We start from the raw sequence: 24,086 nt of genomic DNA on the forward strand, positions 1-24,086 counted from the left end.
ATGCCTTTTTCCTGTCTTATTGCTCTGGCTAGAACTTCCAGTGTTATGTCGAAGAGCAGTGGCGACAGTGGGCACCCTTTTCTTGTTTCTGATCTCAAAGGAAAGGCTTTCAGCTGTTCTCCATTGAGGATAATATTGGTTGTGGGTTTATCATATATGGCTTTGGTCAAGTTGAGGTATGTTCCTTCATTTTCGAGGATTTCAAGGGCTTTAAACATAAATATGTGTTGAACTTTGTCAAAAGCCTTCTCCACATCTATTGATATGATTATGTGGTTTTTATTCTTCTGTCGGTTGATGTGATGGATTACATTAATTGACTTTCTGATGTTGAACCATCCTTGTGATCCTGGGATAAAGCCCACTTGATCCTGGTGTATTATTCTTTTAATGCATTGTTGGATTCTGTTGGCTAAGATTTTGTTGAGGATTTTTGCATCGGTGTTCATTAGGGAGATTGGTCTGTTGTTTTCTTTTTTGTGTTTTGTTAGGTTTTGGTATTAGTGTGATGTTGGCTTCGTAGAACATTTGTGGTAGTTTTCCTTCTTTTTCAATTTTTAGGATGAGTCTGTGTAGAATAGGCACTAGTTCTTTTCTGAATGTTCAGCAAAATTCATTTGTAAATCCATCTGGTCCTGGACTTTTAACAAATGACTTTTCTATATCTACATTTTAAACATAGATTCACCTCCATTATAGTTGTAAATTATAAATATTTCGGCTTTTAATGTACTAGCCTGATTTATTTGATGCTGACTCTTGGTTGTGACTGTAATTCCTAATTTACTATTAATTCACAAATTATTCTTATAGTAAAATATGATAGATGCTTTCAAGGAACTGTGGTAGAAGTGGGGACAGCCTGCAAAATTATAGTGAATAACATTAAAAAAAAAATACTACTTCCAGTTTTTAAATTGGAAAACAAGTGTTAATGAATATTAATGTCCTATTAAAAATCAGTTGCTTATTCAAGCATTATAGTAAACTAGTTTCAGACAAATCTTCAAAATAATTGAAAGAATAGTAATTCACATATAGCCAGACTCCCAAGGCAGAATCTAGGACCTCACTCTGAGGGGTAAATGCCAAAGCAGAATATTTAGAATCCTGATACTAAAATTCTGACACTTCAGATCATTAGAATGCAGGGTGTGAGGTGTGAGGAGTTCTCTTTGTGATATTGCTTTAATGCACATTCTCATGTTCATTACTGCTTAACACCTCAAAACCACCAAGTACTCCAAAACCAATATTTTGACTTTACTGGAAAAAACCCTGGCTATACAAATCTAACAGAGAAAAATCCTTGAGATTTCTGGAATGCTTGCATGTGACAGTGGACATTTAATGACTGACCAACATTTGGGTTTAGGTAGCTTTAAACAAACTGCAAACTGAACATTTCAGAGCTTCAAAAGGAGGGAAAGTCAGGATTTTTAAAAATGCAGCATGCCCAAATGACAATCCTCATAATTCATAAGTAAGTAACAATGAATGTGCAACTATAGTATGTACTCTACAAACAGCCAGAAGTTTACTATATACTCAGAAGTATATAGTTTTTAGAAAAGTTTCTATATATAATGAAGTTACACTACTGTGGGTTTTGAACAATTTAGGGAGGCTTGCTTGATTTTCCTGAAAATATCAAATATTGCCTGTACTCTTATATTATTTGCTAATGAAAACAAATGATTGCTATATAGTGATGAAGGCCGAGTATTTGGAATAGACATGTAGGAGTTACCTGAATAATTTGGGCGGCAAGCTCAGGAGTCCCATGTTTCAGGTCCTGTCCATTGATGGCGAGTACTCGGTCGTTGCTGCTCAACCGCCCATCCTGAGCAGCCAGCCCCCCTTCCAATAGGTCAAGAATAAAGACGCCTGGCTCGTCTGTCCTTCGTACAAGTTTAATACCGAGCTGTTCACCAGAGTCCCGTTTATGGAGAACCACATGGAATATGTCTTCTCGTGGTGCATTGCTGTCAGAATGGCTATAAGCTCGGTTGCCAAAGCGTCTTTCTCTGAGTACGGTGAGATGCAGCGTATTGCAAGGTTGGGAGAGGACAGCTCTCGCATAGTTATGGGACACATTGCTGATATCATAGTTGTTCACCTAGGAAAAAAAAATTAAAACCAAAGTATGACAATCTCTTACTTTCCCAGTTTGTAGAGATGTTGGGAAAACATCACCAAAGGAAAGTACATTTTGTGAAAATTCTATGCAATCATTATTTGCAAAGAAAACCCTCTAAAAACTTTTCAAAAGACTGAGCTCCTCATATTGGTTTACAATGACCAGCATCAAGTAGAGAACAGTAGTTAGGACCACAGGTTTTAAAGACAGACTTAAATTAGAACCCTTGGTTCTGCTGTGCCCTATCTGGATAACCTCAGGTAAACTACAGAACTTGTGTTTCCTCATCTGTAAAATGTGTTTACTATATACTTCATAGCATCAGGATGAAAATAAACACATACCATTAGCATATGACAAGTGCTAATGAAAGACTAGTTTAGTGGAGTAAAAGTTAAAGTTACAAATGAAATACAATTATGCTAAAGAAAATAAATTTGAGGGCTTTCCTGGTGGCACAAGGGTTAATGTGCGGCATTATGAGGCTGTCTGCAGCCACTGCAGAATGAGTTGGATCTCCAGCCAGGGAGCTGACCCACATAGCACAAAAGACCTCTCCTGTCCAGCATGTATTGCTCCCCTCAACAGTGTATTTCATTCAATCTGCCTGTTCTTTTCCCTACTATATCTCTGGTGAATCCTTTCACTCCTGCACCTCTGGTCTGTACCCCAGTTCTTGTATGCATAAGTAAATGAATCTTAAAAAAAAGAAAAGAATTTGAGTTTTATATTTTTTAAAAATTGATGTTGATGTAGTTTTTTCAAAAAAGATTTATTTATTTATGCATATAAGAACGGGGCATAGGCCAGAGGTGTGGGGGATGTGAGAGGATCACCAGAGACAGAGTGGGAAGCAGTAGAGGCGGATCTACTGAAATATACTGCTGAGGGGAACAGTGATTGAAACAGGAGAGGTCTGCTGTGCCATGTGAGTCAGCTCCCTGGTCAGCCAGAGATTGAACTTGTGCTGCAGTGGTGGGCAATAGCTTGACAGCACTATCTTTAATCCCTGAGCCACAAGGAAGGCCACAAACTTGAGTTTTATATTAAGGAAAGTGGTACATTCTAGTATACAAACGGATTTTAGATGTGTAACTTTTACTTTAAAGAAAAGCAAATAATCATTAATTTTACTCTAATTCCATTGTATTTACCTAATACAATAAGTATAATTCAAAGTATTTACACTTGTTAAACTTTATAATCTTGAAATAAACATAATGAATGATACTTGGCCAGGTGCTATCAGAAAATATATCTAGCTTCAATTATTCACCTAGTTGGAGGACAAAGTTAATACAATTCATAGTATTTATCACAGTAAGAAAGTCAGTCTGTCCTAGATGAACTGGAGAGACCAACATCTTCTGAACAACTTTTAGTGACAGACTTTAGTGTTTGTATTCACACCTAAAATTCTTAACATTTTTCACTTTAATCCACATTATGCAAAGCATTGCCCTTACTTGTTTGACAGTTTTAAACACTATTAACTTGAATTTTGTTAAGGACTTTGACCCATGGACATCTTTTAATATTCAGTCATCAAATTCATTAATGTAATACACAAATTTGTCTCCCTAGTTGATAACATGAATTTATTATTAACAAACAAATCCTTGATAAAAGTGCTTAATAACATAGGGTCAAGAATAGAACTCTAAGGCAGTTTCTAAGAAAGCCAGCCTGACATGGAGTCACTAGTCAAAAGTCATCATTTCTCACTATTCAGCTAAAAAGCTACCTACCTCTAGATTCACATTGTCCCATTTAATGAAATTTATCACAAATGACTTTATAAAATATCTGGCTGAAATCTAGCTATAATCATGTGTAAGCATACAGCTTCATATCATCTTTGTGAAGTAGGTAGCCTACAATTGGAAAAGGATTTCTTTTTATGAATTATGGTTGCCAGTGAAATTTAGAGAAAGCAGAGACCAATAAAATACTGTTTTTAGACTCTGTAAAAATAGCACCAGCATAGTAAATTCTACCACTTTAACTAAACAAATAAAATTAATACATGAGGCCTCCCTAGTGGCCTGGGATTAGTTTCAGTGCTATGTCGGAGAAGACCTGAAATAAACAGTTCTTTCTAAGTGTTTACTTTTAAATTACCATAAACACTTCACACTGGGCAAAGGGTATGGCTTTACTTAAGGCCAACCAGAAGTCAGGGTCCACAATAGGAAAGCCCCTTTCTGAATTCATTAATTAGATATATTCTCATACTTTTCTTACCAATTTGAATCATTAAACTGGATCTAAGATCACCATTTTTCAGAGTTGTTAATATGTATGCTTCCAGAAACAATAATGTATTAGAATTTCTACAATGCAGATTTGTAACTTTTGAGTTAAGCTCTCCAAAATAGGATAGTAATTTTTTTTTTTAAAGATTTATTTATTTGTTCATACAGAACTAGGGTATAGACCAGAGATGCGGAGGGTGGGAGGAGCCACCAGAGACAGAGTGGGGAGCAGAATAGGCAGACTGTCGAAGTACACTGAGGGGAGCAGCAGGCAGGTCAGGAAAGGTCTGCTGCACCATGTGGTCACCTCTGGGGCAGGCGGGGATCGAACTCATGCAGAAGTGGCTTAAGCTTCTTAGTGCTGTGCTTTAACTTGCTGCGCCACCAGAGAGGGCCCAGGACAATAATTTTAAGTAGCTATAATTTTATTTGAGTTATAAAGATTTAGTTATGTTAATAAATAATTCTCCCAAATAGACGACTAAAAACTCCATTGATGAAATGTATTAGCAAAAAAAAAAGAAATAAAATAAAAACAAAGCACAACATGGTCTCTAACAAAATATCATCTTGTGCCAATCTAGTTCTTGGGAATAGCTATTTCCTGTTAAAGATCATTTTCTAAAAGAGAAGAGATAAGACAAGTATAAAGGGTTAACAAAGAGAGACAATTAGGCAGCCAACAAGAGAGAGCTATGATTTCTGAATTCTATGGTACAAATAGTAAGAAACTTGTGCTGAATGGTACTGTCTTTTTTGGATTATAATGCGCAAGGTATAGAAGGATAAATCAACCTATGATAAAGGATAAGGCTGGTGGGCTGAGAGAATTTCAGGATGGAAAAAGGTGGTCCTGAAACAGTCAACTGTGGAGATCAAGTCATGAAGAACCTAGCAGGCCAAAATAGCCCAAACATCATGTATTGAGTCATGAGGGTAGTTGAAAATTAAGGTAGGGAGAAAAAAAAAAAAACATTTCATGAATATGGAAAATTTATAGATACATTTTGATGTTTTCATACAAACATAGCAAAGCTAACCATTTATATATTCAGGTTTTACAATACCATAATTTTCCAGTTTTAAAAGTTACGAATAACTACAAAAGTGTGCAAGATGACAGAAAAAATTAGAAGTGACACCTGAAGAATCTGGTCTCCAGCAAGGAGTCTTCCATCTCGGGCAATTATTCCATCCCGATAGACTTCCTGGATAACGATGTTAATCAGCGGCGTTTCATTGCCACCCACAATGCTAATTCCCAACTGAATATAAGGATTGGACCGGTGGATTTCAATTGTGGTAATTTCGCCTTCTGGTAAGCTAAGAGGTTGTTGAGCACCTGTCAAGTTAAAAATGAGAGACAAAATGTCATTGAAAGGAAAATGTTTCATATTTTTATCTTTAGGCAAACAAGTCATCTTATATTAACAGATGATAAAGTGCAATACCACCAGATAATAGAAACAGAATGACCAAAAACATTTATGTTAAGATTATGTAAATATTTCCTCTTGTAAAGGTAATCAGCAAATAATCAAGAAATAGCTACTATGCATCAAATTACTTTGGAGACACAATGTTCTGATAAAGGATTATTAAGAGACTTGTCACCTTGTGCTAGCTGATAAGAGGAAGTTTGGACCATGAAACAACTGTAAATAACACAAGGTAGAAAAGACTAACTGTGGTATATAGTTAAGAAATAGTCACATCAAGCTCTAAAAACAGTGGAGTCTTGAACTGAGCTTCAGGAAAAGGTTGTAACTGTGACAAACGCATATTCCTCGGTAAAATTTGGAATTTATAAGAGAAAATGATATTTAAAGCAAATACCAGGCCAACTATTGAGAGCTGTTCCAAAATCAGTGACTCCAGGTTTTCTGTCAGTTTCCTAGTAGGCTGTTCAGTTAGCTTAGTGGCTACTATCAGGAGTGCAACAGCCAGAAGCATGACCTGGGAGTCTGATATATACCTGGCCACAGTTTGGCTGTCCAAACTGGACCAGTGGTCTGTCAAGGCTTGGTTTTCTCAGCTGTTACAAAGAAATCTCACAATATTGTTACAAGTATTTATAATCAGTTTATGGTTGGAAAGCGCTTGGCACACAGCCTGACAGAACAAGCATTTAATCTGAGGTATCGCTTTTGCTGTTTTGTTTTGATATTGCTAATTTCAGAGTCAAGAAGCAACAGGATTTTGAACACACAAACAGTAAGAAGCATGTTAATGCCTAGTGAATTCATGGACTACAGTAGAAGAGGGATAGGGAAGGGGCAACTTCTGGGTAAAATTCAAGCTCCTTCTAAAACACAAACTATAGAAATACCTTTAAGAGGATGGATTATATGGTGCTAATTGTGCCTCAATAAATTAACTTTTTTAAAGAGGGCAATAAAAACCATGCAGGGAGAGTAATAGAGTCCTGGGAAGGAGAGAAATGCTGATTTAAAAAGAGAAATGAAATACAAAAGAAAGTGGGCACATACTGTCAGCTGTACTGTTCTCCTCAAAGGCAGGATTGTCCAGGCCTGGCTCCTCCCACAAGGGAAGAGATGCTGGGGTCAAGTTTCGCTCGGTGGGCGCTGTGCCTGTTCCCAAACAGTCTGTTTCAGGCGGTAAAGCACCTGGCAGATCTATAAGAGTGGGTCCATTTTCATTTTCAAGCTCTGTCTGAGTTTTACTAGTTTTCCTTCTCTCTAGGGCAGCTCTCCTATGAGAAGCTCCAGGACATCTAGAAAAAAGAACACCAAGTGGTTTCCAGATGACTTGAAAGGAAAAAAAAAAAAGTGCTTAATAGTTTATATCAAAAAAGAATGAATGACAATGGCTTCTATGCAAAAGCATCTAGAAGTACCTACAGCAGTGCAACCTTGTGATTTTAATCTACATTTACCGTTCCACATAGCAAATTTAAAACAAGGGGTCAGCACAAGCCCCCTGGATATACCCCCTGGTATATATTTCACAGAATACTTGAATAAAACATTTTATTCAGGTATAACTAATATGCCAGAAATACATACAGCTCTTTCTATACTACAAGAATTATACTGGAATTCTGATTATATAAGCCTTTTCTACAGGTCAACCAGCTTAAACACAGGAATGGAATCAGCAGTTTCTTCCATACAAGCTTTAACATCCTGACTTAGACTCTGAGTGCCATTATGCTTCTACTCTCACAGCCAGTGTTACACTTTCATCTACTATGAGTGCCAATATATCTGAAGCTTTATAACTTACAGGAAAGTACAACCAAGGCACAAATAAGTTATTTATGATAGAGACGGAAGATGATAAAAACATATGTCCTAGATAAAATTAGTTTCAATAGTGTAATTATAGATAGGTTATGTAATGTGGAGACTATACTGGAAGTGCTTGGGAAACTTACATAAACACTAACTAATAAAAGCTTGCTTGTTCAAGGAAACAAAAAGGGTAGATACTTATTTAAACAAAGTTTTTTTCGCATATGATGTCAAGGTGCCAGTTCTTTTTCATCTACCAACTTGATTAGACAAAGTGACTCATGCAGTTTGAAGGGTGGGAGGAGAAGCGGATTAGTAAAAGAGAATCAGACACACATTCTGAAAGCCTAACACCACTGTTTAGACATCACTTGCTTTCATGTTGGGGTAAGGAGCAGAGCAAGGCTGGGGAGGGTGGGTGACAGTTTCATGTTCTGGTACACAAACTTTACAGTATTTTAAAAAATCTAAACATTACATCAAAATTAAGTTTAAGATTAAATCCAATTAAATTGAAAGTCACCTATAATGAATGACTCTTTTTAAGTCCTGGATTTCAAGTTCTTAAAAAGGCTCATTATGAAATTTCTTTATTCAGCATCCTCTCATTAGCTGTTAAGAGAGACAACTCATTTTGCTTTCTGCATTGTTGAGTGGCATGCTAGAGAATGTTCTTGTAAAGATCTGACAAATATTTTTGAAAACTGATCTCTGAAAAATTTGTTTTTAATCAAACATATTTCATTAGAAATGTTTTTAAAATACCTTATTCAATAAAAAAAATTGAGACGAAAACAATAAAAAATTATCACAATAAAGACAGGCAAAGATTTAATTTTCAAAATACGTATCATGCACAAATATCTACATGGGAAAGAGCTACCCTTCAATGGAAAAAAATGAACTAGAAACAGGATATAGAAATAGTACGTGAACATATAATGCAGAAGTTAGCCTAGGTAACAACAAAAATACCCTACATACTGAAAATACCCTACATACCTATATTATAGTTACTAAACATGCAAAAGTAAATTTAAAAAGGAAAATCTAAAGTTGTTAGGAAGGAAGATGAAGAAACAGGTACATTTAAAATTCTCAAAGAGATACAATAAATTGTTAAAGGGGAAAGAAGTAATGTGTTAAAATCCAAAAGTCTTTCTTAAGCATTAGAAGGTTATAGAGAGCAGCTCAGGGAATAACCAGACTTAAACACGACAGAACACCTGAGTAGTCTGAGACAGAACAACTAAACAGGAGACTGAGATAAAGATTTCAGACAAATGGAGAGATACAAAAGCGCCAAAATAGAAAAAAATGACCAATAACACAAACACTACAAAGGGGCCAACAGGACGAGGATCAGAATGCACTACTTTGCTTTGGCAATGAGAAGGTCATGGCAACGTACGACACTTTCAGTGATGAGTCAAAAGCCACACATTTCTGTTAACACAATGCATATATTCTACAGACACTGCATGATAAAAATTACTGGGATTAAAAGAAAGAGAAGATTAGACAGATCATTCAAAATCTGTGTACCAAGGGAATGGCTGATAATGGGATGCGGTTTCCTTTGATATGTCCTAAAAATTAGACTGCGATGATGGCTATAAAATTTTGTGAATATACTAAAAAAAATCCATTAAACTACATTTTCAAAATGGGTGAGTTTTATGGTAGGTGAGATATATTTCAATAAAGCTATTTAAACCTACTACTTAGGGGCTGAGTAGATTGGAGTACGCTTGGACAGAGACAAGTGCATGATCACGGACATCCCAGACCCACCATCCCTTAAGTTTCTAAACACTTAGAACTGAAAGGGAAAGGTGACTATACCATCTCCATTTCACAAATTTGAAAATTAAGCCAACATCACATAGTTATTCAACTGCACAGCCAAAATCCAAATGAATTCAAGTAGTTCAAAGACTCTTTTCATTATTATCATATTAAATTCATTCTATGGAGTTCTTTTTTGGGGCCTTAGGAAAACAAATTGAATTTGATACACAAATTTTTGAGCCCAGAAACAAAATGGATGCGTGAGAAAGGCCTTAATGAACATTAAAATACCAAAATCACAAATGAAAGTCTCTTACATCTTTTTAAGTAAGAATATTTAACAATAACAATACGAATCCCAGTTGGCATGGGGATAGATCGTGGATTATTCAAGCAGGTAATTCAGTGTAGCAGGAAGCTAGATAGCATAGAGGAAATTAAAAAAGAATAAAAACAACAGAACAGAAATGCACACAACATTTAATTAGATCAGGGTAGGCATGTAATCAGAAACTGAAGGTGGCTGTGGCGTTCTGAGATAGTGGACTGCCCTTAAAAAGGGCACTGGAGTCCAGAAATAAATTCACAAACATACCAGTGCCTAATCTATGATAAAGCAGCTATCGGAATACAATGGGAATAGGACAATCTTTTAAATGTATGATACTAGGAAAATTGGAAAGCCACACATAAAAAATGAAGTTGGAAATTTGTTAACTCCCATACACAAAAAATAAACTCAAGATGGATATAGGATTCAGATAAAAGACTTGCAACAATAAAATACATAGAAGAAAACATTGGTGATATTATTTCATGACATCGAAGAGAAAGATATTTTTCATGACTTTATGCTATGGCAAGTGAAATAAAATACACAATAATTTGGATTAGCTAAAAAGATTTTATACAGCAAAGTAAAATAAAAGGTGATTAAAAGGAAATCCTATGCAATGGGAGAAAATATTTACACAATATATAACTGATAGGGAACTCAAGAGATATAAAAATAATTCAAGAATACAACACCCAATTTATAAATGGGCAGCACATATAAACAGACAATTCACCAAAAAAGGATATCCAGGCCAACAGACATACCAAAAGCGTTCATTATCACTTCTCATAAGAGAGAAGCAGATTAAAACCACAATGAAATACTATTTCATATCCATACAAATAGCACATATTAAAAATATGTCCCAGAAGTGCTGGAGAGGATACAGGAAAAAAAGGATCCTTATCATCCTGTTGGGACAATGTCAGTAGGTGCAGTCATTATGGGAAGCAATCTTGGTACCTTAGAAATCTAAAAGTGGAAATTCGTATGACTCAGCAATCTCACTCTTGGGCATCTATCCAGAGAATAAGAAATCATCAACACAAAAATTCCTGTGTTCCATAATGTTCACAAGCAGTATCATTTAATAGCTAGGAAATGGAAGTAGCCAACATTTCCATTAGGGGATAAATGGATCAAGAAGAGGTGGTATATCTAAAGTAGGGAGTAACTAGTTAGTCTAAGAAGATACAATGCAGGCCTTTTCAACAAAATGAGGGTTTGAGAGCATTATGTGTAGTAAAGCAAGTCAATATGATACTTAAGAAACACTGGCCATTTACACAGCAGACATTTTCACAATGTGAAATACTTTCAGAAATCAGTGGACATCAATAAACACCACGAGGGCTTTGAGGTTAAGAGGGGACAGGAAAGGGAAAAGACAAGATATAAAGGATGGTGGTGAGGTAGAAATATATGAAATCTGTAAATGTTAATATCCAAGAAGTTAAAAATAATTAATATGAAATGAATCAGGGTTCTTAAAGAATGCAACCATTTGATCATTTGATGTTATCTCTATATAGTGATATTATCAACAGGTTTAAAATATATATATATATATACACACACACACATACATACATATATATATGTGTATATATATATATGTATATATATAAAACCTGGAAAAGAAAAAAAAGGGAGAGGGGGGACATTGGTGGTAGTGAGACCTACAACAGGCTGCACCTCCTGGAGGTGACATGGATGTGTGCTTTTAAATTTTTTAAAATAAAACCTTACAGCAGTCAGGGCCAAATCAAGAGGCTTTCTCTTTCTTACTGAAGGTTATACTTCCATTTCTACTATTCTGGCTTCCTATATGGAAGAAAAATTACATATGAACTAAGCTGAATTATGATACAGTGGCCTCACTGACTTACCAATGACTCATATAGGAACAATTTGATGAATAGAAAAGGTGTCAGCGTGGAAAAAAACTTCTTGAAAGGGTTTCTCTATGTTATTAATATATGAAATTTTAATAACAGTGTTAACTATAAGTTTTAAAAGGAAAAGAAAAATGATTCTAAAGCTTGCCTACTTTATATAGGACACAAATGAACAAGTTTAACAACAGCAACAAAAAAAATTAACATTCATGTTACCATAAACTTTAAATGTTAAATTGTTGAGGATAAGACAGGATCTGAGGGGAAGAGGAAGAATGCTTTACAGTTGATGGTGCTTAGCAGAATTTAGAAAGTAATTACTAAAATGGTATAATGCTTAGTACAGTATAGAGAATATTTCTTATGGGCTTTTCCTAGTTCTCTGTTAAAGAGAGCACTTTCCATTCCCAATTAAATTCTTCATTCTTTTAATAGCATATAATCAGTTAATTACTAGTAAATTTATTTTAAAATCATTCACTCTTTGTAATTCTTTTTACTTTTAGCTGTACAAGAAAATGTCAGTTGTTCTCAAAACTGAAGCAAATTTCTTAAGAGTAGAATTTCACTCAAATAAGGTAATTTTTAACTTAAAATTACCACATTTATGCAAACTATTCCTCACACTAATAAAGAGATTTCTAAATACTAAAAATTCAAGAACAAAGGTGCAAGACAATCATGTAACTTTTAAACAATGAATCATGGTTACTGATGCTGAAATTTTCTGAATTTCAATGAAACACCAATTTTTAACAAATGAGTGAAACTGTATATAGGGATACAACAGTCATAATCAAATTCTATGCTTCATGAAATCACTCTTATTGCTAGTTCTTGTTGCTTTTAAAACATGAGTGCAATTTTTTTTTACCTCCTATTACAAAGTGAAGTCTATGTTCTCTTCCCTTCAATCAAGGTAGACTAAGATTTTCAAATACAGTTAACAGCATAAGGGATGTCATGTATCTTCAAGCAAAGATCATACAAGGTCAGGCAGTGTTTGTCTTGTTTACTGGAACACTGAGCACCATGTAAGAGAACCTTAAATAGAGGCCACCTCTAGGCTCTTCAGTTGACAAGCCCCAGTTGAGCCTGTGTCTTTATAATCCCCATGCCAGACATGTGAATGAAGACGCCATCTTGGAAACAGATTCTCCTGTTCCAATTGTTGCAGTCCCTGGCTTTCAATTCTTCCCAGCTGTGGCCCAGATATCACATAACAGAGACAAATCATGCCTGCTATGCCCTGCCTGAATCCCTCACTCACAGAGTTCATGTGCACAAGCAAATGCTTGTTGTTTTATGTCACTATGTTTAGAGTGGTCAATTTCTCAGTACCAGATAACCAGACATACATAATTTAACTGAACAATTAATTGTCAACTTTGGGCAAAGGATTTCAAAGACTAGCAAAAACCTGGTACTGACCCTAAGGAAATTTGCAATCCAACAGTAGATTCTAACAAGTTATCAGCTTACAAATACTTATTTGGTACATAATAGATAATAAACATTTCTCCCTGAATTTATGATTTTTTAATCAAGAGAATAGAAAAAGGTGAGGCTGTTTATCACATTATCTGTTCAAATGGGAAATAAAAATTACATTAAATTATAAAATTTACCTTTTTATATCTTTATAATCAATAGTTTATGATCAATAATTAGCTGTCAACCACCTTTTCAAATCAAATACCTTTATCAATGTATCTTTCACAATATAGGTCAAAGACATTTTGGAAATTGTTAAATTAGTAAACTAATATTAATCAGCATATTTGGAAAATCAAAACACTAACTGGTCATAATTATTTAGCCTTATCAACTGAAAAGTGAAAGGACGGTTTGTAATTCCCAGGGTTTTAATATCATTATTATACTTTGATAAGTATTAATGATACTTCAGATACTTCAAATACATATTAAATTCTTCTAATGCAACTTAGATAAAGATTTGTGAAATTTTCTCACTATCCAAAGCATTAATATTGAGTTGGGACTTTATTCAATTCCTGTAGCATCCTATTAATGATGTTCATGAACAAGTTCATAAGAGAAACCTATCCCTTAAAAACAATAGTATTGCTAATAGAAATAAGGAAAGCTTAAATATTCTTCAACTTCAGTTATAAATAATCTTGACCCAGGCTAGTATATTCAAAAGCTGGGGTCAATTTCTAGATTCAGCTATCACGTTCGGATTTTATGTCTGCTGGCTACCAAAATGACACAAAAATAAGACTTAACCTGCATTTTCAAAAACCTATAAACTCTACCCTATACTTTTCTTTAGTTACTATTTATAAACAAAACTGCTTAGATTTCATCAATTTTTCCACACCACTTCACGTTTCTAACATTTTTAGAAACATCTTGTTCTTTATCTTAATTATTTCTAATGTTATATTCATTTTATGACACTGATATTTAGAAGCAGAATGAATATATATATTACTCATGTGTATATAAAAGTTTTATACTTTAGAGTAGTAGAGAACATGATTCAACCTGTTATAAAGTCAGCATGGTATACTGGACCAGTAAGTAAGATAATTGAGGTTTAAACCTAACTGTATCATTAACTAGTTCTAAAGCTTTGTGATTCAGTTTCCTGATTTGTAGTGATCGGATAATCTTTAAATTCTATTTTATGTGTTAGTATAATGACAAGCTGTTCTATGCCAAGCTATAGTATAATTTCTAAATTCAATACGTTTGACAATACACTGCTTTTCACAGAATCAAGATTACTGAAGATTTACATAGCACAACTGGCTTAACTTTGAAAAACAGAAATCAATACATTTGTCATTTTATGTGATTTTTACCTACTTATCACATAAGTACTTTAACCTTTCCTAAGGGTATAATGATTTTAAAGATCATCTCTCACTAAATTCATTTAAAAAACTCACTAAAAAGTTTAAAAAATTACTTAACCTTTTATTAGTAAAACAAAAATCCCCACTACATGTTTTAACATTTTCAGTCCCTAATTCTTATTCATTCCAGTTACCAAACACAGAATCTTTACAAGATTTTAGCAAAGAAAATCATGTATATTCATGTCCATGCTGCAGTAAAACTACCATTTTTACTGGTGACATAAAATCCCACTGAGTCAGTATACTATCATTATTTTAAACTCTTCCTCTACTGCCAAATAATTAGATTGACTCCAATTAATTGTACAAAATGTTAGAGTGAGTGTCTTTATATATAATTTTTCCTTCTTTTGAGCTACTTCCTTAGGATAATACAACACATAAAAAGATATTTACATTTACAGTTTTTGAAACAACTTGCTTTGTATGGAGGCTATAGTTATATGCTGCTACCATATAAATATAAAAGCCTATGTTACACCAGTGAAAACATTAATAGGTATTGGATGACATTTTCTTACTAAAGTTCTCATATTCATGTTTTATAATAATGCCAAATACTGTTTTGCTTTAATACTTACTTGCTGTATCTTTCCTGTATTAGATTTGTCTATTTATTTATTAATTCCTTGTTCTTTTTTCTATTCACTCCTCTTTCGCTTAAGCGAACAACCTTTTTATAAAACTAGAGTTTCCTTTCTTTCTTTCATATTTTATACTTACCTGTTTTTAAGATGTGCTTCCAGATCACAGCGTTGCATTACATCTTGGCACACTGAAGAAAATGGACATAACACTAATAACTTGTCCAGAAGCTTATGAACTAGAATACTAGACTTCTTACACAATTTAAAATGAAGTCTTTTCCGATCCAGGGGACAGAAATCTTTCTCTTGTAAGAAGTTCCTGAGGCACTTGCAGCAGAATGTGTGTCCGCAGGGGGTATCCAGGGGCTGCAACAGAGGCTGAAGGCAAATATGGCAGACCAGGTCGTCATCCACCTCGTTCTGGTAATTGTACAAATGGTTTTCTTTTGTCCAGTGCTGCTGACCACACTCAAAACACAAAGGATTGAAAGAGGAGGAGGTCTGTTCCACAGATACCATCTCATCACTTGTTGTTCCCATTTTGAATCAGCCAAGCAGTTTCTGTGTCTTCACATGTGAGACTTCTACTGAACCTTTGATGTTCCTTTGACAGTGATGTACTGAACTAAAATCAAGGCTTGTTTTACTAGATAAACAAAACAAATGAAAAAAGTAATTAATATCACTCAAGATAGGCTAAAATATTACAAGTTACCTTCCTATTCAGTAAAAAATTAACAGTCAAATCAGGTCATAGGTTAGTCATAAAGACAGAAAATGAAATTAACTTTTTAGTTGGATAAGAAGACCTACAATCCCAAGTTCTTAGGGAAAAAAGAACTTGTGATTGTAAGCAAAGATGTTATATATTACATGGTAAAACATAAGAATAATCAATTTGTTTTACTAACTGTCCCACATATTTCAAATGGTAGTTGTAAAGCTAACATAGTACTACTAAGGCAATTCATGGCATACTAAGGAATACATCTGCTTCTGTCACCCCCAGTCAGGTTTCTTTCCTTCTGACTGATTTTATGTGCACTATGTTTGGGGAAAAAAAAGATTTCCAAATATGCATGATGAATATTCTGTGTACAGATTATAGAAAGATAAATCTGCATAGCACATATAAATAAAATTTGTGCAAATTCCATAAAGGGCAATGCTATTTTATGCTATTAAAATAAAAAAACATGCTACATTCAATTAAACAGATAACATGTGCTATAAAGTTTCAATTCCATCTCATATTATTCCATATTTCCATTTGGTCTTGTCCAATCAGCAATTGTGTGTAAGTGTGTTTATGTGTGTGGGTCTCTTCTCCAACACAACAGTCTCCCCAAGTTCAGTGCAAGTCTGGCAAGAAATGCTGCTCTCATATAAGTATTTCCATATTTCTTCTGCTGCAACACCAGGGGTTAAACATCAACTTCAAAGGCAGCAGCTGACCGTGTTCATTCCTCTGTAAATATTTACAGTTTCTAATATGTGCCAATCATGGAACAAGTTTTGAGGAGAGTTAAGAAGACCCATTATTAAAGTTTAATATAATAAGTACTCTAAGAAAGTTCATGAAAAGGATGCTTTATGAATATAGATTAGAATAGCATCTATCTCAGTTTGGCTTAGTGCCCAGAAATTCTTCCAAAAGGGGGAAAAACATGAAGTGCTAAATTGCAATGGTAAGTATTAACAAGAAAAAGGGACAAGGGCATCTCAGCTAAGTTGCAGGGCCTGAGGGTACCTACTACATTCAGGGACTATGAAGCAGGTGAAAGTATCTGAAGTAAAGGAAACATAAATTACAACATAAATTATAGAAACTATAAAACTTAGTGCCCACAAGACAAAAGGAATCGGACACCCACATCTATTTTAAGGATAAATCCTTCTCTAGTCAAATATATGGACTTGCTATTTTACTTATTTGGAGTATTTACTAGAAAAACAGCATTCACGGTCTAAAGGATTTAACAAGAAATATCATGAATTATGGGGGAGTAGGGAACAGCACTCAGATGGATGGCCAGTCTCAGATAAATTTAATAAACTTACAGTAGTAGTCTAGATCTAAACTCCTATTAGAACCAACATTAACAGAGCAAACTTTCTGCAATTTTTTCTAATATAATAGTTTATTTTTACATCATTTTGTGTCTTTTTCTATCTTAGTTGTAATCCCCGTGGACTTCCCACCACCAAATCACCCATGTGCCATCAACATAGTACTTTCTGAATTTTTTAACTCATAGGGCTTTAAATCTTCACCCTCTGACCATGTTATTAAATCAGTACAAGATATATGTGATTAAGAAGAGAAACACGGTTTATCTCAGGCAGATAGATATTAATTCAATATTGGTATTTTAATACAGAATGTCTTAGACCCTGTTTCCTATTCAACTAGGAAAATTCACATATCCTTTGCTCTTCTTTGTCATACTGTTTATTTAAAGTTTTTCTTCTCAAGAAAATATACTGTAATTCTAGCCTCTCACCGAATGACTAAAGAAATATTTCTCTTAAGACTATAATATTTTAGCTATTTTTTTAAAAAAAGATTTATTTATTTATGCTTACAGAACTGGGGTACAGGCCAGAGGTGTGGTGGGTGAGAGGATTCATCAGAGACAGAGTGGGGAGCAGAACAGGCAGATCGACTGAAATACACTGCTGAGGGGAGCAGCGGGCGGGTCAGGAGAGGTCTGCCTCGCCATGTAGGTCAGCTCCCTGGCTGGGTATGGAACTTGTGCTGCAGTGGCACCTGAGAGCTTCATAGTGTGGTGCTTTAAACTGTTGTTCCATAAGGAGAGCCCTCTTTCAGCTATTTTTTAAAAAATCTCATATAACATTTAGTTGTTTCATTTTATCAAAAAAATCTTTTCACGAGGAAAAACATGTTCCTATTTAAAATACCAAGTAACAACTGCATTATCTCTAGCCCTGAAATACTTCTATGATACTATGAAACAAACAGTAGATGAAAAATTATCACTGCTTAGTAGATCATTAATGTATACATACAAACACTGATTAAAGAACTTCAAGGTCTATAACATAAAGCAGGCATGGACCTATGTCCTAGGGCTATTTAGTGAGATTTCAGATTTTATCTCAGTCACTAGTTTTTTGACCTTACTAAAATGTTTGTTTCCTTCTCAAGTGTAAAATGGGGGTGATAACAGGACCTATCTCAAAGGGTTGATAAAGAATGTTAGGATATATTTAATGTACATATGAGATATATATTGTATATATGAGTATATATACATACACACATATAAGCCATATGTATATAGATTTTTTTGCTTAAAACAGTGCCTGATACATAATGGGTACTGTATGCTAGCTATTATTACTAGTATTAAAAATAAACAAAGTTCAGACAGATTTTATGCTTTACCCAAAGCCACATAATTTAAATCACTTAGTGAGAGAAAAGGAAGATAAATTCGATTCTTTATCGCTTCAAAGTAACCCAGAGTAAATTAGATAAGAGGAAAGGCATCACATGAAGATTAGAATATAAATTTTCTTAGGACAAAGCAGTATTATGTTGTTTTTCCAATTCCCATTTCCACCCTTCTACTCCCAATCCAGACAGATGATTCTGTTCCCATTTTGTGCGCAAGTCCACTATACCTCCTTATACTACTTCTATTATGTTGTTTCTCACTGAACAATGAGCTCTTTAAGAGTTGGACCTCCCATGGGGTGAAGCTCAATAAATGCAGAATGACCAAATGGTTGACAACAGACTTGCACATTCTTGTTAAATACGCAAGTTTAGATGACCAGAAATATACTGATGTATATGGGAGAAAATATAAAATTTTTATTTTACTGTCTAGGAGCACAGTTTGAAATATCAAAATACAAATTAAGTAAATAATATTCAAATATTTCCCAACATATAACAATGAAATGGAGGATAATGTGTATCTTTGCAACTACACTATCTGTTTTAACAGATCAGGAACAGCAGAGAGGGAGAAGCTAATAAATTGGGAATAGCATATTTTAAGTGAGAAGGGAGTTATTGGGCACTGTTGACTACCTAACATCAGTTATGATTATTATGCTTGCTCTCCTGGTTTATAGCAGAAGAATATCCTGGTACCCCATAAAGACTCTCAGAAATAACTGGTTTTTTTCACAGCCAATTTGCAGGCTTCAAAACTGTATATTATTGAGATAATTTCTCTTGACATTTTTTATTTAGATTGAAAGTCTTCACTGGTCCTAACCTGGAAGGTCCAGTCCAGGAAAAAGATGATGCACTGGGTTCTCCCTGGTGGCACAACCGGTTAAAACACAGCACTTGGTACTCCCTGGTGGTGCAGCGGGTTAAAGCACAGCACTATGAAGCGAAAGCCACTTCAGCATGAGTTCAATCCCTGCCTGCCCCGGAGGTGACCACATGGCAAGGCAGATCTCTCCTGACCTACCCGCTGCTCCCCTCAGCAGTGTACTTTGTCAGTTGGCCTGTTCTGCTCCCCACTCTGTCTCTGGTGAAGCCTCTCATAGCCCCTGCACCTCTGGCCTGTACCCCTGTTCTGTATGCACAAATAAATAAATCTAAAAAGCAAAAACCAAAAAAACACAGCACTATGAAGCTCTCCAAAGCCACTACAGCATGAGTTCGATCCCTGGCCAAGGAGGTGACCCACATGGTACGGCAGACCTCTCCTGACCCACCCACCTGCTACTCTCAACAGTGTATTTCAGTACATCTGCCTGTTCTGCTCCCCACTCTGTCTCTGGTGAATCTTCTAACCCCCACACCTCTGGCCTGTACCCCAGTTCTGTAAGCATAAATAAATAAATTTTAAAACAAACAAAAGAATGATGTGCTAAGGACAATCACCAAAGTAGTTATGTGGGAAAGATGTATGATGCCTTGACTCATCAATGCCAACGCTAAGAAAACCCATGTCCTTCTGGCAAAATTCCTCTCATTCCTTACTTCTTATGTCAAACTCTACCTCCTCTGTTAAATATACAGCCTCCCGGGCCATCCCTGGGGGCACAGCGGGTTAAAGCACAGCACTAAGAAGCTAAAGCCACTTCAGCATGGGTTCGATCCCTACCCCAGAGGTGACCCACATGGTGCAGCAGGCCTCTCCTGACCCACCTGCTGTTCCATTCAGCAGTGTACTTCGTCAGTTGGCCTGTTCTCCCCACCTGTCTCTAGCAAAGCCTCTCACTGCCCCTGAATCTCTGGCCGTGCCCAAGTTCTATATGCATAAATAAATAAATCTTTAAAATATATATATAAATACAGTGTCCCTCTACTCTTGGGTACATCTACTTTCCCTTATGTTCCTGCTACTCTTGATACACACCTTCATTTTAGCAATTTCTGTATTTGCAGGCTTGCTTATCTGTCCTCTTCTCTCTACAAGGATAAAGATAGTCTCTACCTCTGGTAGTCTCATTTTCTGGTATATACCATACATTGAAAAAATTGTCTTAACACTTACTTCAGTCTGAAATGTGTAATATATATACATATATATACACACATATATACATACACGTGTATATACACATTATATACACATATACATATGTGTATATGTGTATATATATGTATACAGGAGAAAGCATTCTTTCTCTTACCACATTATCTCACGTCTACTATGTGCTAGTATGTTATATAATTCTGGTGCTTGGTTTCCTTTCTATAAATTATCAATATCATTTAAATAGAAATCGATTGTATAAACATGCACAATGGGAGCTTAAACTAAGCTCTAAAATCCTTGTAATTCTATGACTTTTTCTACAATACTTGTACATTATATTTACCTCTTAGGTTCAACATGTGTCATTATTTTTTAATAATTCTAGTAAGCTCTGAAATATTCTTGAAAAAGGAGGTTAAATTGTAGCTAGTAAACAATAAATTTCAACTGTCATTCTACTTTCAGTTCTTCTATTTTGAACCAGTAAGCTATGATGGAAAAAAAAGATATTAATGCCAAAGGAAATGGGTAAAAACTAAATTGGACTATCTACCCAATTCCTGCACGTTCAGAGTCATACTAAAATTATATTTTTCTAAGTTATACTAAGTCACTTTATCTTCAAGTAAGTTAAAAATAGAACTGCTATAAAACCAGTTCAAAAAGGAAATGCACCATATGGAACATTAACCATTTCAGTATAGCCATCCACACAAACCTCTGCCTATTAGGAAAGGCCTCTGGGGAAAGAACTTTATTATGGGAAAGACTCCTTGGCACATGGATTCTTCTCAACAGCACTCCTCACCAATGAGCTGAGTCGGGACAATTTATAATATTTCATAGAATATCACAATTCACAAGTATCACACAGTATGTAAATTTTGTGGAGGTCATGAGGGGAACTACAGTTTTCATTGCTTTGATTTATTGCATGTTAATAGTTTATTTACTGGATATAATTTAAAGGCTTTGCCATATACATTGAAAGCTAAAGGTTTTGATTTTAATAAAGTCTATTTTCTTCTACAGGTTGAAAATTTTAACTTTTGTATAACACATTTAATCATCTGTCTGAAGTGATAAGTTTTTATTTTCAATAGATCTCTACTTTCTCTAATTACAGATCACTATTCTATCACTAACTCAATTATCAAGGAAACAATGGGAACCAAAGAACACCAATTCTGGAGTTAGAAACCTGAGTTCAAAATTTGGTTCTGCCTCTCCCTAGCAATGTGGTAATAATGTGGCATAGAATTTAAACATATACAAATCTCAACTTTCTTTAAAAAAAAAAAAAGAGATTTATTTATACATACAAAAGCTGCAGTGGGGGGTTAGGAGGAGGTGAGCTGATTCACCAGACACAGACACAGGTTCTACTCCCAGAGCTACTGAAAAACACTTCTGAGGGGTACAATGGGCAAAGGCAAGGTCTGCTGTGCCATGTTGAGTGCACTCTTTGATGGGGGATTCGTACTGCAGTGGCTGCAGACAGCTTCATAGTGCTGCACCTTAACCCATTGTGCCACCAGGGACGTCTTACAAATCTCAACTTTCTCATGTGGAACATAGAAATGGTTTCTTGCTTATGACACAGATTACTCTGAAACTAAAAATGTTACACAATCAGATAACCATAAAACATTATAATATTAATTTATGACTAAAGTGGTGAGTGTAAAGGATTATGCAATGTAAGAACAGACAAGGTAGATTGCTGGGTCACCCACAGTCTTTCCACTACACTGGTTATAAAGAGGCCTGGATTTGATTCTCACCTCTATCACTACTGACTAGACTGCAGGCTCAGCACTTCACCTCTCTAGACTATCTTCACCCAATAAAGTAACTCTAAAGTTACTTACAGATCCCAAATTCTATGATTCTAGAAACATATTCTTAGCAAAATTCTTTTTTCCTTTTCCCAAAACAGAAGTTTTTTTTTTCTTTATTGGTATTCAATACTGCATTTACTATAAAAATGATCTAAATAAAAAGCCTATCAAGAGGGATTTGTGTGTTTTTGTTCTTTGATCTTCACAGTTCTAGAAACCCTAAATACCCCAACCTGAAATTTCTATTTTTACAGACAAGTATATATATAAGGGCACAGAGCTACACATATATAATTGAACACCTATTTTTATTATGGTAACATTACATGTTTACAATATTATAAGACAAAAGTAAGTTTCTCTGCTAAAGTCAGACATTTTTCCATAAAAAACAACTAATGCTATCCCCCAAACCAAACTTTTCTGTCTTACTTCCTTTAATTATCAGGATATTGCTATTATGTGATCAAACCTACATAATAAATAAATGAAAAGAAACTAAACCACAGGCAGGATAGGTTTTATGGTGGTGGTATTACCAATAATTAAAGACCTGCGTACTTCATTATTGTCTTAATTTTGGGCAAGTTACAAGAAAGTTAAGCATTGCAGCTTTCCTAGTTAACCAGTGACACCAATAATTAAAATAAGAGGTATTATTTAAAATGTCCAATTTGCTCTAGATCAAACATTTTATATATTATATATGATATATAAATATGTAAGGTTATATAATTGTACTTTATATATAACTTTACATAAGATATATATAAATGGGGGCATAGAAGATTAGGACTAAGAATTATTCACTGTATTTTAAAACATGGAATTTATTTTGTTGGAATTGTGAAAGCCAAAGCTTCCTTAAATAACTTTTGAGAACTGGAAGAGAGGAATTAAATCTAAGACAATTCTTTTGAGAAATTATTCAAAATGGGAAAATTTTGCAAAATTGCATTCTGGGAGGAATCAAGACCAAAAAAAAAGTGCTAGCACACTTCTAGCTCCATTTAACAAAACGTTTTTCACCTCTGTAGGTACAGTTACTATTTTTATCTATATTCATCCTTATTTTCTTTTTTCTTGCCTCCCTCCCTGTCCAAAGATTTATTTTTCCACCTCCTGGGCTTAATATCACATGCCTTGTCTCATTTATTTCATCTATCTTCAACCTCTAATTTTTTCTTCTCAGTACAAAAGTTCGTGTCTCACCAATTTCATTTTTTTTTAACCATTGTCACCTTTCCCCCCCACTTTCATTTCACATCCAACATTTTTGAAATATAAGGTCATGTTTGCAGTCTCCATTTCTTTGCTCAAAGAATGTCCATCTTCATCAGCTTCTGACATGGGCTTTATTGTGGTCATAAATGGTGACTGCCAAAGTTAATGATCACTTCTCACTTCCAAATTCCACTTTACCTCTCTTCAAAGTCATTGATTATTCTCTCCTTGAAAATTTTTCTCTTTTGCCTTAAAATTATACTACTCTGTTCTACTTTTCAATCCATTTACCTCTCTTTGGTGACAGCTATCTAAGTCATTTCCTTAAAGTAAAGTCTGAAAAAGCTATTCTGTTGGGCCAAAGTGAAAAGGCAGTTTGTGATTTATATCACTAAGC

At 34.8% G+C, this 24,086-nt stretch overlaps 1 protein-coding gene across 1 annotated transcript in view; it reads right to left on the reverse strand.

Annotated features, from left to right (window-relative positions):
• LNX2 (ligand of numb-protein X 2) overlaps positions 1-15,790 on the reverse strand; it is a 32,011-nt gene extending 16,221 nt beyond the window's left edge. The window contains exons 1-4 of the mRNA XM_004680165.2: positions 15,287-15,790; positions 6,885-7,129; positions 5,538-5,737; positions 1,751-2,119 (exon numbers count right to left, since the gene is read on the reverse strand). Of these exons, the coding sequence (XP_004680222.1) occupies positions 1,751-2,119; positions 5,538-5,737; positions 6,885-7,129; positions 15,287-15,690 (1,218 nt within the window). The 5' untranslated portion in view covers positions 15,691-15,790. The remainder of the gene's footprint in view (positions 1-1,750; positions 2,120-5,537; positions 5,738-6,884; positions 7,130-15,286) is intronic.
• Positions 15,791-24,086: the final 8,296 nt, after the last annotated feature.

Source organism: Condylura cristata, unplaced genomic scaffold, assembly GCF_000260355.1.
Source record: "Condylura cristata isolate star-nosed mole 26May11 unplaced genomic scaffold, ConCri1.0 scaffold00010, whole genome shotgun sequence".
In the NCBI taxonomy this organism is placed as follows: Eukaryota; Metazoa; Chordata; class Mammalia; order Eulipotyphla; family Talpidae; genus Condylura; species Condylura cristata.